The 17,014-nt window shown below is 36.9% G+C and overlaps 1 protein-coding gene across 7 annotated transcripts; it reads right to left on the bottom strand.

Moving 5' to 3' along the window:
• Positions 1–7,647: 7,647 nt before the first annotated feature.
• On the bottom strand, positions 7,648–14,635 carry LOC103708254 (ureide permease 1-like). Of its 7 annotated transcripts, none has more exons than XM_017843090.4 (8): positions 14,359–14,635; positions 12,913–13,168; positions 11,487–11,625; positions 10,695–10,869; positions 9,734–9,777; positions 9,534–9,658; positions 8,512–8,886; positions 7,648–8,121 (listed from the first exon to the last, which is right to left on the bottom strand). In XM_017843090.4, exons 2-8 carry the CDS (start codon positions 13,147–13,149, stop codon positions 7,966–7,968), a joined length of 1,251 nt encoding a protein of 416 aa, XP_017698579.1. In that variant the 5' UTR covers positions 13,150–13,168; positions 14,359–14,635; the 3' UTR covers positions 7,648–7,965. The 7 variants fall into 7 exon arrangements, with proteins under 7 accessions (XP_017698579.1, XP_008791311.2, XP_038990017.1 ...); XM_008793089.5 differs by having other exon boundaries at positions 14,158–14,361; XM_039134089.2 differs by lacking the exon at positions 14,359–14,635 and adding an exon at positions 14,003–14,099.
• Between the last annotated feature and the right edge of the window lie 2,379 nt (positions 14,636–17,014).

The following is a 17,014-nucleotide window of genomic DNA, read 5'->3' as shown; positions in this document are numbered from 1 at the left end:
GTCAAGCTGAGAGTCTAAAACAATCATGCAATTTCATATTTTAGTTTGACGAATATATATATACAATGCGGTATTGAAATCAATCGAACAAGATCAATACTTCCAATCACGTATCATTATAATATTCCAAAATAAAACATTTCGACAATAAAGTACCATTCCTCAAATTCATGTTTAATGAATTGTATGATTCAAAATTTATGAATATAATAATTTTATAATTTATAGATAAATTAAGAAAAAGCAAAGCATTACTTATCTTATAAGTACTATGACAAATCCAAATAATTCCATAAATTCCTTCTCTTCAAAATCTCAATTATAAATCATATCATTCTATCCCTTTCCTAGACATCTTCATGTCTAGACAAATTTTATTCTAGGTAGCGGTGTCTGGCGACCTAGATTGATCCGATCTAACTAATCAAATTATGTTCAAGTATCAGGATAAGATATAGTTAGGACGGTGATAGAGTCCAATAGTGCTCATCATGGATTAAGATGATGTCAACATACTACCCAACAGAGTATTTAAAGCTTTTTTATCAAGATCAACTCGAATCCAAAGCAAAGGGGTTCAAAACCCTCCACTAGGTCATTGGTTATGGTGGAGAGAAAAATATAAAGAAGAAGAGAGAGAAATAAAGATGGTGAAACGGGGCTAACCAGGCGGCAGTATCCGGCGGCTCAAGTTAGTCTTCAAAACAACTTTAGTCAATCAAAATTCAAACTAGGATACAAAGAAATTGAAAGCGACCAATTCTACTAGTATCTAACAAAGGCTAAGTTGGAGGGTGACAGGCCACCTGGCGGCCGGTGATCTAAGATTCTTTTAACCAATATTGTCAAAAATGGTAGGGACGGGTCCGGGGCCTGCCCAACTCAAAAAAAAAAATAATTTTTTTTTTGAGAGAGAAAAGAGAGAGAAAGAGAGAATGGAGCCTCCTCTTCGAGGAAGAGGAGGGCTTCCAGGTGGCTACTGGTGGAGACTGACAGCCGGAGGCCGACGGCAGGGGCAGTGGCAGAAGGGCAGCCGGAGACTGCGGTCTCCCGTGGCAGACATAATAGAACCGAGCATGACTAAAACAGGGCAGGTGGTTCCGAGCTCCAGCCCGCTTGCCGGCGGCTGGGGCTCCGATAACGGGGATGAACCGATGCGGGGAAACGGCCGGTGAGGTGGGAGGCGACGATGCCTCGTCTCCGTTGAGGTTAGGCGGTGACTCCAGTAAGCATGAAGGTGGCTCGGTGGCGATGATGAAAACATCAAAATAAACCGAGAAAGAAGATAGAGATGGAGGAGAGGGAGAGTACGGTGTCTCTCACAAGCTGTGAATGAGATTAAATAGGCGGCGATGTCCGCCGGAGTTTGAGAAGCAGATGGTCTCCGTCTCCGAGAGAGGGCTGCTTCCATACCAGGCCATGCCCAAGAAAGAAAACCCGGGCCGCGGTCCAAAGGGCTGGGCCAGACCCAATTGAACTCCAGACCGGTCAAATGGACCGGCCCTGGTTCACTCTTTAGCTTAAACAAAACTTGTATTAAGATAACTTTTTGAGTTTCTTAAAACCTGCATAAGTACCCAAGATTTTCTCGATAAATAACCAATATGGGACTAAATGCACGCCCAGATCCTCACATACTTTTTCCGTTCAAGCCCTGACATCCTCATCAAGCTAAGGGTTCAAATCCATTCAAATCTAATTATAAGCACCACAGTAGGCCCGTGGTCAGCCTCCATTAACTCGTGCTGCAGTGTCCTCTAGTTCACATAGGCTATAGCCCGAGTTCGCTCTGGTACCATTTGTCACAACACAAAATCTTATCCAAAATGACTAGTCAGAAGATATTTTTTGGATTTCTTAGTTTTGTATAAGTACCTAATATCTTCTTAGCGAATAACCGATGTAGGATTAAACATACGTCTGAACGATGCTCACATGTGCCTGATTGTTGTCTTGGATTTGATCAAACGTAAGTATTTTGCCAATTCCAATCCTTTTCTGGAGGGCCTTGGCTAAAAGTGAAAGAGCAATGCATGCATCCACAATCCCCTCCATTTGGGCCAACAAATCCATTTAACTCATCAGAGTTATATACAGCCAAGAGGCACTAAGTCGAAATAAATACAGTTGAATGCTGTGCTTTTTCAGTTTATAAATATCAAGAGGAGGTCAAAAGATGGTTGACTGATTTAAGCTTCTACCGAGTAGATGAAACTTTTTTGTATACAAACAAAATGGGCTGATCAAAGACAATGAAGATTATGTTAATGAACCAACAGCTCTTGGCAGCCAAGTTATCAACATATACATACCAAAGCTGTAGACTATTAACAAGATAACTAGATAAGCAATGACGGTAATTCTAAATGGCCAACCACTAAAAAACAGATCACAGCTTAGAACATTGGCTTCAAGCAGACAATGGAACTGATTGATGAACAATTTATGGAAACCTCTATTTATTTGTGCTTTTATGGAATAATCGATTGCTTTATACCGTTATCTTCCTCTCTTGCTTGATTCCTAGAGTGCATATGCTGTAATGGCATCTACAGCAGAGTATTGTCTATATTGAATTAGTCTGTTTCATAGTGGCATTGGCTTAACTTAAAATAAATAAACAAAATCTCATTTATAAACCAGGATAAAACTGTCAAATCAGAACCTGAAACAGCAATTCTCAGCACAATCTACTCAATCTGAAAGGGGAAAAAAACTTTAGATTTTTGGAGCACTTGAAGAAGATTAAACTATTAGAACCAATATTTTCTTTATTCCAAAAAATTGCTCTAATTATAGTTTTAAATCCTGGAGAGATAAGGGGCATTCCGGTTGTCCTATCCCATTCCTCCGACAAAATGGGAACTAGGATGGGATGGGGCTCCCAAACCTATCCATGTGGGGAAAGAAGAAAATGGAAAGAAATAGAGGAAGGAAAGAAGAAGAAAAGAGCGTAGAAGAAAGAAAAGAAAAAAAAGAGAAAAGGAAGAAAGGAAGAAGAAAAAAAAAAAAGGGAAAAGGAAGAACAAAAAAAGCAAACAAGAAGACAAAAAAAGAAAGGAAGAAAGAAGAAGAAAAAGAAAAAAAATGCAGAAAAGAAGGGAGAAAGGAAAGAAACAAAACAAGAATGGCAGAAAAACAAGAAAGAAATGAAGAAAAGAAAGGGGAAGGGAAAAAAATGGAAGAAAAAAAAAGGAAAGAAAGAAAAGAAGAAAGAAGAGAAAAAATAAAGAAAAAAATAAAAAAAAGAGGGAAAAGAAACAAAGGAAGAAAGAAATAAAGAAAAGAAAAAAGAAAAAAAAGACAGAGGGTACCTACTGAGACTAGGATAACTGCCAAAATGGAGCGGGGCATCAAGGTATCCTGTTCCTTGGAGAAACTGAGACGCCCCAATTCCACATGATTTAAAACCTTGGCTTTAACAAACCCACTATGTCGCTTGATACATTATGGCCAGTTAGTAATCTTGTAGGTGGTAGGCTCATTGGTTCGAGCATTGCCAAAAATGTCATTTACAAGACCTAAAAAAGCATTAGAGGAGGACATCAAAAGTATTTTCCACTATTATATTTCCAGGGGTCCATCATATATATCAATTACAAAGTCGAATTGTATGTCAAATTTTCGGAGACCCTAACTTGGTCACATAATGCCCGATTGAGATGATCCTTTTTTTGAAATTGGATAGCTTTGCGAGATCTACAACTTTGGGCCAACCTTCTAAGGGATTAAATTAGATCGAAATTTCATCTTTTAGACCTCGAAATAGGTTGGTCAAATCTAAAATTTCTTTTTCGGAAAAGACTTGACCAAATATTATTTTTCAATTCATGAAGAATTAGGCAAAGCGATGAAAGACAAAATTGATGTAAAAGTTGAGATCTACCTTCTATAGAATTTTAATTTTTTTTAATTATTTCTATTAGTTATAATTATTTTTGGAGATCTAATTCTATTCAAACCAGGAGAAGAATCTAACCTAAATTGTTAAATGGAGGACCTTACTAGTATTATAATAGGGGCTATGTACCTCAATTTAGGAGGTATATGGATCATCAATGAAAGAAAAGAAAACTTAAGCTCTACTTTTGCAATTCTTCTATCCTCTTCTAGTTTTCTTTTCATAGATTCAAGTTGAGTGGATTAAGAAAAAACTTTTTTTTCTCGATTGAATCAAATACATGTTGTTACGTGATCATCAAAATCACTCTAATAAGATCATGCTAACAAAGAAAAATAGTACATGCTGATCCAAAATCACATTAGCAAAAAAAAAATATATTACGGGCCAATATAGCTTGTTACATAATCTCTAAATCATGCTAGCGCACTCCTCCAACTCAAGGTGGTACTGCAAGTGCCAGGTTGAGTTTGAAAATCAGATTATGAAAGTATCCAAAAGCTAACGTGGTATATCAAAATTTGAAGTAGTAGCTTAGAAGCTGATGTGGCAAATCAAGAACTAAAGTAGAAGCTTAGAAGCTGACATGATAGATTGGGAGCTGATATAACAACTCAGAAGTTGAAATGGTGGTAGATTAGAAGCTGATGTGGCAGCTTAGAGGCTGAAGTAACAGATCAAAAGTTGATGTTATAGCATAGAGTCTGATGTGGCAAATTAGGAGATGTTATCATAGCTCAGAATCAGATGTGACATATCAAGAGCTGGCTTAGCAGCTTAGAAGTTGATATAGCAAATCGGAAGCTGATGTAGATTTAGTAGACTGATGTATTAAGATGATGTGATAGCACATAATCTAGCATGGTAGCTTAGGAGTTAATATAGCAGCTTAGAAATTGATGTGGCAGATTAGGAAACCGATACAACAAACTGATGTGTTTGAAAATGCTGACGTAGCTAACTAACGCAGTAGACTGATGTAGCTAACTAACATAGTAGACTGGTGTGTTTGCCAATGTGACCGACTGATATGACAGTCTAATATGTTTGCCGTCGTGGCTAATTAATATGTTTGATTATATGACAAACTAATATGGTTGACTGACATATTTGATGATATGGACTATTGTGTTTGTTTAATGACTGACATGGCTCTCACATTGCAGTGACATGGCAAAATGACTAATACGGCAAGCTTTGCGGCTGGACGGATGATGATATGGTAGGATGTTACAACTGGCCAATGATGATGTAGGGAGATGTGTTTTGTCTATGCTAATGTGGAAAAATGATGTGTTGGTTATTATGACTACTCTAGATGATGTGATTGTGAGAAGACACACAGAAGATGATGATTGCAGTGAGCACTGACGCTCGGAGAGAAGGCAGTCGAAGGTTGACAATCCTCGAAGATGGAGGCACCTTGGAAGAGAATGAAGAGGCCTCAAATTGGGTGGTGAAGGAGCCAGAGGCAATAAAAGAAACCGAAGATGGAAAGAAAGGGACAGATTGACGGTGAGGAGAGATGACAAAAGATCTGAAACTAAGGAGAAAAGCAGTGGAGAGAGCTATAAATCCATCAAACAACAAAGATTCTTCGGGTGTGAATCCACCAGAAATAGAGGATCGGCAGATCTACTAAGAAATATGGGATGTTCATATGTTGACTCACTAGGAAACAGAAGATCTATGAAGAAATAGAGGATTTGCGGATCCACCAAAAAATAAAAGATATTCCGGTGTTGATTCATCAGAACATAGAGATCGATATATAGGCAACAGAGATTTGATGGCCACAATAGAGGCGAAAGAGATGGCGACAACAGATCAGGTGATTGGTGGCTCTGATACCATATTAAAATATTTGCAAAATAAGAGGAGAATAATAGAGAAGGAGAGTGACAAAAAAAATTTACATTTCTGTTCCATCATATTCCGTACATCTCAAAGTTATATATACTAGTGTATCGGACTATATAGAAAAAAATAGTACAATCTGATACAAAATTATGCTAACAAAGAAAAATATTATAAATTTATTTAGGTTGTTACATAATTTCTAAAATAACACTAACGCATCTTAAACAAATCACACAAGCATTAACGCAAAACAATTGAAACTCTTCTCACATCAAAATTTTACATTAAAAAAAGAACAATAGATTAGGTAAAAACAAAGAAACCACTTTATTCAAAAGGAATGGATCTAGGCGATCTCATCACTTTCTGCTTTGAAGTTGAACTCCTAATTAACTATGGGACTAAGCGGCATGAAGGAAAATGAGAGATCTCTAGAGTTTTTCTAAGGTTTAGTGGTGGAGGCCTTGAGCTCTAGCCCCAAAGTAGACAAATTCTCTCGTTAGGGAGAGATCGGGAGTAGGATGGAATAAAAAGGACCGATGATTTCTCATTGCCCTTCTGAATTTTTCCATTTTTGGAATGGTGGTATTGGGCATTCCGATGTACTCCATTTAATGAACTACAACACAGAGGTGGGTCCAATCAGATGGCTGGCAGGGCTTTGATGGGATGATGTATTAATATGGGATAACGATTGTGATTCGTGAGGGACCAGAGGGCATCGAGGGAGGGATTTTTAATTGACTATTATTTGCCAAAATTAAATGCGTGATTTTTAGTGCGCTTTTAGCAATTGGTGACCCAAGCCGATACATGGCCGTGACTAGGGTTGGGATTGATGTTTAGACAAGATTAGCTATAAGGACTTATACGGGTGTATGTTTAGTTCTACATCTACATAAGGACTCGGGTAAGTATATGTTTAATCCCATAGCAGGGGCAAGAAACCCAAATAATATCTTCTTAGCTAGTCTTTTTGAGTAAGATTCTAAATTATTTAAACTGATATAAGAGTGGATCCAGTCCATTGCCCATATGGATTAGAAGACACTGTAGCACGGGCCCATTTGTATTAACCATAAACTAATTGTGGTCTTTGTAATTAAATTTGAATGGATTTAGACCCTTATTCTAGCGAGGACATCTGGGCTTAAACGGGAGGAGTATGTGAGAACTTTTATAGGTGGGTATTTAGTCCTATATTGGCTATGCATTGGATAGATCTTGGGTATTTAAACATAGCCAGGAAACTCAAATAATACCTCCTTAGCTTGTTTTTTTTGGCTGAGATCCTAAAGAATCAAAGAATCCATAAAAGACCTTCTCAGCTAGCTTTTTTTGGATAAGATTCTGGGTTATTACTTAATCTTTCCAATCCGATTCAGCTCTTTCAGAAGTAAAGCTGGGTAAGTCAATCTGGTTCGCTCCGCAACACGTGGGCTTCGGTGCATGTAAAGCACCAAGCCAACGTTAAACAGCAAGACAGCCTCGCTACCAGGTTCTTATAGGCGTGGGAACAGTTTGCAAACTAATATAACAATTAACATTTGATCATATTTATCTTTATCTTACACATATAAAAGCTCTTCAATCATCTTGAGTTGACTGTCATATTATGTTTAATCCTTGACTGAAAAATTTATTCATACCCTTTGATCTTAATGGTTATTTTATACACAGTACCTTGCCTCTATTTATAGGAAATTGTTTGCAACATAGATGTTGGAAATAGACATAACTCTGTGCAGAAAACAACTTTACTGTGGGTAGGGACTTAATGTAAAAATCCTATTTATAGGCTAAATGTGAATTGGCAGTCAAACAAGAACCAGGTGCTTGGTTCCTGTTTTCTTTATTAAGAGAAGCCATGCACTTGTAAAGACAAGTGAACAAACCAATGTAATTGATGACTGGATTCTTAGCTGTTTAAGGAGTACACATCACCAGCTTAAGCTTTGCTGCAAGAAGAAAACATAATATCGAACTCGCAACATTTTTCAACAAGAATATACAGGAAATAGCTGTTAACTGACAGCCAAGTCTATCAAAAGGCCTTCTAGTTTGGAGTATAGTTTCTTTCTGACAGTGATTTGTATAACATGAATCTTGCTTGTTTCTTGTATCATGAAATGACTTCTGAAGCTTTGGAGAAGAGGGGATCATAAATGAGAGTTTCTGACAGCATGGTATCCTTATATCCTGAATCATGCCTTTCTGTGGCCAGATGAAGCCATGAGAACACCCACAGCAACAATAAACATAGACAGCATACTCACAAGCAACACGTAAGTCTTTCTTGATGACTTTCGGTACTCTCCAAAAAGGACTATGCCCCAGAATGTGCTTACAAGTGGCAACGCCTGATTCACATTAACACGCCTTAGAAAATAGAGCAATTAGAACAATATTGTCAAATAGCTTTGACGTACCAAGACCACTGGCAAAACATTCTCATGCAAAAAAAAGAAGAAAAATATTGCTTTTTATCAACACAGCAATAGCAATATTTTTTGATTACTAGTAACACAACTGATGGGGGAGGGGGCATTGAAGTAAGAAGTCTTAGTATCACCTAACAAAGTGATATTATTTTTCCACATAGTATGGTATTCTTTAGTATGAATTGCATTTTTGTTTTGAAAAAAAGGAACAAACTTCAAAAAACTTAAGCTGCACAAGAGTTTTAGCTATGTGATGAAAGCCAAAGCAATCTGTAAGAACTGAGAATCCCAAGGATTATATGTACTAACCTGAACAGAATCAGCTGCAGCATATCCAGCTGCTTGCCCGCCCATGAACTGGAAGCCATTTCCAAACCCACATAGTAGCCCTGCCAGAAGAGCCCAATGTCTGCCTTTCCAGTCCTTCAGATAAGCTGTGAAGGATGAACTCGGTAGCCCAAGCACAGGTTTGTAGAGAAACCAGATATTCAAACCAATTCCAACAACAAAACAGGAGATAGAGAAGTAGAAGAATGCAGTGTAGACCACCAAATGTGGCACCCCTTCTTTCAGGGTGTGCCACTGGTCATTAGTAGCCAAGTTGAATGCGGGAGAGAAGAGGGAGAAGCAAATGCCTGCGAAGAACACGATGCTGAGGCCTAGACATGTGGTGGACCCTAGCACCTGTTAGCAAGAATTATTGTTAAGAGTATTTGGGAGTGTAGGCTAAAACAGAACTCAAGCTCCAAAATTCAGTTGGCTGACAATGAAATTAGCTACTTATCAGTTCCTGCATCTAATCATATTTACACCAGACTTTAGGCATCAACGTATAATTTGTCGGTGAAAAGGGAAAAGACAATAAAGAAACCAAATGAATGCCTTTATGCATGTAGTATATCTGTGAGTTGATATGGGGAAAGAAATGCAAACATTTACTTGCACATAAGTTTTTGTGCCCCCAAAGAGATCGTGAATATCCATATATCCATTATAGACAATGATGTTTATCCATGAACAGTCTACATACATGTTGCTACATGGCTTGCGTAGAAAAATTTATTTCTAATGCATATTACTGCAGAGGTCACTGTTCATTGCTCTTCTCGAATGGTTCTAGTTTGACACACATTTGCAGGCAAGCATAGGCATGAACATGTAACTATTAGATAGTGTTCTTGAGGAAAGTAACTACTAGATAGTTGTATCGCAGCATGTGGATGTATGGAAGCATGAATCCATGTGTATGAGTTAAGTATGATTTTGGTTATATAATGAAATGACCATAAATTCTATGACCATAGATGAAAGAATGCTGCATAACTACAGACCTTAATTGATCTTTTCTTTTCTAGCTGTATGAGAAATTCTGCAGTTCCGGCTTTTGCTTTCTCAACATTGAAATTGGCATATGAAACATGAGAAACTCCATTTTCCAAGTCCTTGTGTATGTCATCTGTGAGCAGTGGAGAAAAGTTATAAGGGACCCTTCTTAGAACTTGACATCAAATTCATGGCATTAGTTAGGTACCTTTGTCCGAAACATCTTTGCCGAGCTCTTGATCTCCAGTAGTACTGCAAAAAAGTTTAAATCTTAGATTCAGTTGACAACTAAGCTTGAAACAATAAAAGATAAGGTGTATCTTTAATTATTATTGTCCTTTTGAAGTTCAGTGATTTTAGTTACTTGTCATGGGCAGTGAGAAGAGCCAATGAGAATGAGATGGGTCAGTGAAAATTTTGTTGTGTAATGAAATTCATAAGTATAAAGGTGATGATGAGTACATGGTTACGAGTGGCATCGAAATAGGATAAAGCAAGGGAAAGCAGTTCGAGATATTTTGAACATTTGCACCGTAGGTGAAGCCCTAGTACAGAGAGTGTCCCTACATTGATTGTAGGATCATAAGATGGATTGAAAACATGATATGCAAGTAAAGAGATATCTTGAATCTTGACGTGTTGTCCATATTTGAGTAGTTGGTTTGGATACAAACTAATGGCAAAGTAGTGACTCATATAGCTAAGACAAAATTAAGAAAATGATATCTTGAGTCTTGACGTGTTGTCCATTTTCGAGGAGTTGGTTTGGATACAAACTAATGGCAAAGTAGTGACTCATATAGCTAAGACAAAATTAAGAAAACAAGGTTTGTCTTACATAACATTCTAGTATTGTTGGGTCGAACTTTAGGAACATATTAACCATGGAACATTCACAACTGTGAATTAACCATGGAACACTCACAACTGTGTCAGTGACAAAAGTGATGGTTTTATTCTTTTTCCCATCATAAGGGGCCTACATGATAAAAAGTTCATCAAGTCTTCATGTCCTACTTATTTTGTAATATCAATAGAAAGTTATGTAGTAAAAAGTTATAGAAAAAGGTGTATCAAGATCTGCTCAGTGACAATGCTCCACTCGATTTTTTCTTAAATTTCAAGAATTAAAGAGGTAAGAAGAAACCAAAAGTGGTAAAAAAAGATACCAAGTCTTATTCTGGTATTCATTTGAGGAATCATTAAGTTTCTTCTCATTATCAGCTGCATTGGAGGTGTGAACGGCAGATCCAAGACAAACTGCAACCAGGAAGCACCCAACTCCTGGGAAAAGAATCTCAGCTCTATTGATGCGGTCATCTAAATAATAGTTCAAGGTTGTGCCTAAGATTTCAGGAAGGAAAGATAACATATTAGCTAAAACCGATGCAAAATTAAAAGATCAAAGATAAAATTTTGTAGTATGATTGCAGTGATTGGAGCTCATACATCAAAAATAACTTGCAATATCCTACTCATACATTTTCTCTTCTTTTTCCAGTATGGAAGGACAAGAAGATTCGCAGTGCTGCTCATCATTTCAAACTACTGATTTTATTTTAGGATTACTTTAAACAGAAGTTCTAGCCCATGTTATAACTAGAAATAAGAAACCTTGTACGATATAACCATCTAATGCCAGTGCAAAATGTTCCAAGACAAGGAAAAATTATACAAACATGGATATGTTTTGTTAGTTAAATGCTGAGTAGTGTCCTTCCAGACACTGATATGTAAGACATCAGTTTTGATGTCCTGCCTGACTAATGTTCATACATCGGATATTGATGGAGCCCAAGCTACATGAGAAGCATATATGACAGATTCAGCTTTTAGATCAGATGAAATGGAAGACCATAAAAAAACTTACCACCCGAACTAAAAGATTACGAGAATGTGCAGCTCGTGGCAAGGAGAAAATATTTCAGTATAATGGAGATTATAGCTTTAGAAATGTGTACCTATAACAACTGTTATACTTGAAGTGATGACCTCTGTAACTGAAAGACCAACATAAGCCCAAGCATACTGAGTAGCCAGATTCCCAAGGCTAAGCACAATTCCACCTGCCATTGCAAACAATATCGAAGGCCAGTTGTCCTGCATGTGAATGCATTTATCAAATAGTGGACTAGAAAGCAAATAATAAATGTGGAGTGGTGATCACTAGATTACTTCCATTTCCATGGGAAAAAAATCATCTAAATCAATAGAAAACTGAATATTGCGAATTTTCACCACTCCACAGAAGAAACGAGGAGATATATCAATACCTAATTAGAAACACTGTCAACCATTTATGGTGACAGCCGAGATAAGTATACATGCTGGTTCAGAAAGATAATAACAAAATGCAGATTATATCATTTGATTTACTGGATCTAATTTTGTGCTAAATCATAATGCAAGGCCTTATTTACACCATCCTTATTATGTGCCATATGCTTTAGAAGTAAGTTCAGATTTGAGACAAACAAACAGGACAATGCATGCAATAAAACACCTTGACCATGCTTAGAATGCACAAAATCAAGTGGACCTTCCATAGTATCATGAACCATACAACTTAAGATTTTCAAGAAACAGTATATGTCGCGTTATCCAACCGCATAGATGTTTCATGACAAAAAGATTAACTGGTAGAATTCCAGATAGAAACAGGACATACATATGACATCAGTCCTTAAGAATCAACTATTTGCGTGGAATGAATGGTGCCAGCATGCTAGATAAAGGCAGCATGCACATTAGCTACTTCCTTTCTCATTGGATATTGATAGGGAGAATATTAATCAATTGAGCAACTGCTTCTTGAATTGCGATTCGCCTGTTTTTGAGCACTTTACCATGCAATGCCCCTAGATGGAATATGCCTTATTGTTTAAATTCATGAAACAAGTAGGACCTCTCCATAGGTGGTTAAAACTAGACGCGAGAATCTAATCTGAAGTAACGATCACCTGGCTTTACTTCAAAATGGCATGATGCTTCCTGTGCCTATGATTCTAGGGAAAACAGCAATTATCTTCTAATGTAATCCCCCCAACTACATATTTCTATTAAATAATCAAGTAGACTTTACATTCTCAGATTTCATTACCAGGTATATTCGGAATCGAATCGTGATGCAGTTCAGTCAACAATTAAAAATAGCATAAAACTACCACAGCCATGCACTTCTGAGCTCCCTTGGATTCCAAATCCGAAATAATTTAAAGCATACGAAGAACTAAGGAAGCATGTTTGGTTCCATCCATCACAAGCTAAAGAATGCAAAATTCTGCACCACCTCTGACCAAGTCCTAGACAATTTCTACCAAATCCAAACAATATATTCATTTAAATCAAGGACATTTTTAACAACTCAAACTCAAAGAAATGACCAACCTGGGTAAGTTGGGTGAAGAAGTTTGGCATATCATGTTTACTATCTCCAATCTGACCAAACGTTAGAGCAATAAGCACAGCAGCCAAGAGATTTGTGAGGGAGTAATCGAGGTATGTATGCTGAGGAAGACGACCCCTCCGCTCTAAGAGGGTCAGAACAGCCGGCCAAGTGCCCAAGAACAAAAGGGCAGCCAGCATGAGGGCAATGGCACCTCCTTTATCTTCTACCACATACATCTTCAGAACAAGTTGTTGCCTGAAGAAAGAACCAGATAAAAAAACCTGAAGTGGCTGTAAACAATTCATTAGTTACTCTTCTATCAGCCCTACTAGTTTAAAGATGGCAGGAACACAAGCTTTAAGAGCTGCACCAATAATTCAGGTTGTGATAAGGGAAAAAAAAGATAAGCTGATGTTCTACAAAAACAGAGATCCTATATAACCAAGCTACAGAAAAATGGGTCTTCTTACCATTTGTTCAGAAACAAAAAGGATAGAACGTGGAAAAGCCTCTTTTAAAATATGGAACATCAACAGGATGCATGAAAAAACTAGAAACCATGAACGATAACTATCGATGAAGAAATCCTGACAATTTTACCAACAAAACCATTCAAGCAACTCCTGAAACTGCATCTACATCACTTTGAGATAGAAAAGAGAATGGTTAATCGGAAATCCAAGAAGAGAAATATGACCAAAGATTAGAAAGACAATCTATAAGAGGACAGGACAAGATCCATGTTGAATTTCCCCAACCAAAGCCTTGGCAACAAAGCACCTGGGGTGGATAACGCTCAAATAATCTCCAAGTAGCATTCAATCAGAAAAACAATCTTAAAAATGAAACCTTTACAAGGATCTGATGTTCCCAAGAAAATAACTGATCGGCAGCAAACGCAAATCTCTATATTTACACAAAAATAAGCCGAAAACAATGGGCGGTTTCAGAAAAGAAGGACAGATTGAATAGAACATACTTTGAAATCTAGAAAAGCAAATCATCAAATGGAAAAATAAGGAGAAATAATGAGTAAACTACTTGTGTTGAAGGCTTGAAGTTACAAGCAGACAAGGAAAAAAGACTCACGGAAACCAAACACTCAGGAGTCAAACATTCCAAGGCAAAATATCCATCCAAAAAAATGATACTGCAAGCGAGAGAAATTTTTCAAACAATAATAAATCTTGTATACTTTTCATTTTCTGACTATTCTTTGTTAGAATAGATTAGGGTAAGCTGACCTCAGAGACTAAAAATTTCTTCCACAATGACGGCACCTATTGGAAGAAAACGGAGGAATTTTTTGAAAGCAGGGAGCATAAATTACAGAATTATTTGCTTCAAAGTATCCAAATCAAACAAGTAAAAAGAGAAACAAGATCTGGATATTAATGCAAAAGGATCCAAGTCAAAGATCACAAAGAAAAATGTGAATTTAATACCTCGCCTTGGAGGAAGAAGACGGAGAAATTTCAACGATGGCAGCTGAGATACCGACAAAAGAGCAGTCCCTGGCTCTCTTCCGAAAGGTCAAAGATTCACCACAGCAACCATGGAGATCTCTCGACCTGGAAACTTGTTGGAGTCTCTCAGGGCTCAATAGCTAATGAGGAATGGGCACTGACAGTTGGCAGATATTATGGATGGAATCCATGAAGGATCCTTCTCCGATTCGATTCTTTGGAGAGAGAGAGAGAGAGAGAGAGAGAGAGAGAAGTCGTGACGGGATTCCTTATCGGAATCTCGGCCGTTTTGGCTATCCGGTTGCAGGTTGGCTCCACCATTACAATAGGTGCATAAGTTGGACGGCTGTCCCTTGATAGTCGTGCAACATGTGATTCTATGAGTTATTGCTTTTTTTTTTTTTTTTTTTCAAAAAATAGGGGGAAGAACCTCACCCGCGTAGCAACCCCCACTAGGCCATCCTTCCACCAGGAAATGTTCAATACAGGCTGCACGTTTTTGCGTACCTTCTCCGACCTGTGGGCTTTTCCTACTGAGATCAACACCCACATGTGAGTATGTCACCCTAGCATTACCTCGGTACCGGCGGATCAGATAGCGATTCTATCGGACAAACCAAGCAGGAGGTATCCGGTCCCCACATTTAATCGACATCCGCGCATTTCGAACTTGGGTCACATCGGTGGAATCAAAGCCCCGTTCCTACTGTGCTACTACCTCGATGGCAGTTATTGCTTTCTTTGGTACTTGTTTTTAGCACGAGCGGCACTGTGCAATAACTTCATGAGAAAAAAAGTTTGTAGAGTTACAAGGTTACAAATCATATTCATTTGATGGACAGTAAACGATGATTCCTATGACATGGGAATGAATCTGACTATAATACATACATAAACATGCACATGCACACACTAGAACTTAGGCCAATGCCGGCACACATGACAAATTGGAAAGTAGAATAATGGTAGATTTTTATGAAAATGCAAATATTAGATCATTTTTTTGTTATTTCCAATAAAAGTTGGATCGCTTCATTTTGATAGTTCTATGGCATATAATACAAAAATATTTTCTTCTTTCAATACTAGTTTTTAGTTAACATATGCATCACATGTAGAAGTACTTCATGAGAGTTAAACATGCACATAAAGTTTAAAGTGCCCTGTGTTTTAATATTAAGCTATATATAGATAGATAAATCGATGCACACACATTAGAATTTAGTCAATGTTAGAATGCAATAAATTTAAAGGTAAAAGAAAGGTAGATTTCGAATAAAATGTAGAAGTTAGAATAATTTTTTGGTATTTCCAATAAGTTGGATCGCTCCACTTTGATAGTTCTATAACATATAATGAATACTAGTTTTTAGTTACCATATGCAGGATATGTAGAAGTGCTCTATGAGAGTTAAAAAGTAGAAGTTTAAAGTGCTTTTTGTTTTATTATCAGTTTTCCTCATTTGTGATATATGCACAAGAGTTCATGGTGGAGTAGGTAAAAAGAGAGAGTATAAAGCTACACGATTTGTTTATTTGAAGAAAATATATGATGATTTCTAAGACATGGAACGGACTTTGGGCTATAAAATTTATTAAAAAAAGGAGAGGATATTTCCACTAATATTAGACCACTTTACTTTGGACATATGTGTAACATATTATGCAAAAGATTTATATTTTTTTAATACTAGTTTTTAATTAACATGTGCGGTATAAAGTACTTTACGGGACTTTAAAAAAAAAAAAAGCAAGCAAAATTCCGCAGGGGAAGGGTGGAAAGGAAAAAGGTTATCCTATGAATTATGAAAGTAAGCTATCACAAATATGTGGAAGTCTTGAACTTTTAGCTGGTTGGCATCTCTCTTCACCAAGAGTCAAACCATCTATCAAATTAAATAGCGTTTCCTCTGACGTAGGAACCACATGCACGGTGCCAGTCGTTTTAATCAAATCTTTTTTGAGAGGAGTTTTTTTAACCATATAAACGAGGCTCATTCGAGTTCAGAATAAGTCAAGCAGGCCTTGGACCGGACCATGGCCCATATGCAACCCTGGCCCAAAGTTTCTTTGACGCGTCAAACTTGAAGGTGAAAAAAAAAAAATTTTTTTTGCATGTATACCCTCCTAAATATATAAAATTACATAAATATTCTCATAAAATTATTATTTGTATATATATCATTCTTCTTTTTTTTTTTCATATGTATCCATACCATCAAACGTCATTAAAAACTAAACGGCTTAAAACGAAAATGACTAAAATATCTGTAGGGATAGATATGCAAAAAAAAAGTTATAAGTATATGCACGCAAATAGCAACTTTACAAGAATATTCATGTAATTTCTCATATTTAGAAGAGAATATATTCAAAAAAAAAAAAACTCGACTGGAACTTGCTAAGTCTTTTATGATTCAGTTGGATCCACAAGTCAAAAAAAGATTGAGCCACATTGTCAATTTTCTTTTTTAAGATCATGACTTGGTCAAGTTAGAATATTGGGTAACCATTTTGGTAATGCTATTTTTCATTTAATTTTGATATAATTATCATTATTGAATTTATAACATCTGTATATTCTTCATTATTTTTAAAAGATTAAAGCATATCAAATTTCAATACTTATATATGC

Source organism: Phoenix dactylifera, chromosome 15 (genome assembly GCF_051530095.1).
Source record: "Phoenix dactylifera cultivar Ajwa chromosome 15, Ajwa_hap1_PhDact_Kaust_v1.1, whole genome shotgun sequence".
In the NCBI taxonomy this organism is placed as follows: Eukaryota; Viridiplantae; Streptophyta; class Magnoliopsida; order Arecales; family Arecaceae; genus Phoenix; species Phoenix dactylifera.
Note: the sequence above shows the minus strand (reverse complement) of the source record. Positions and strands in the feature narration are given on the sequence as shown.

Bases quoted from the DNA above. Each gene is read 5' to 3' on its own strand.
- LOC103708254 (XM_026805081.4), bottom strand. From the start codon at position 13,218: ATGAATTGTTTACAGCCACTTCAGGTTTTTTTATCTGGTTCTTTCTTC. The intron at 11,626-12,912 runs GTTGGTCATTTC...ATTCACATGCAG, and splicing joins TCTTCACCCAACTTACCCAG to GACAACTGGCCTTCGATATT. The intron at 10,870-11,486 runs GTACACATTTCT...CTGAAATCTTAG, and splicing joins AAGTATAACAGTTGTTATAG to GCACAACCTTGAACTATTAT.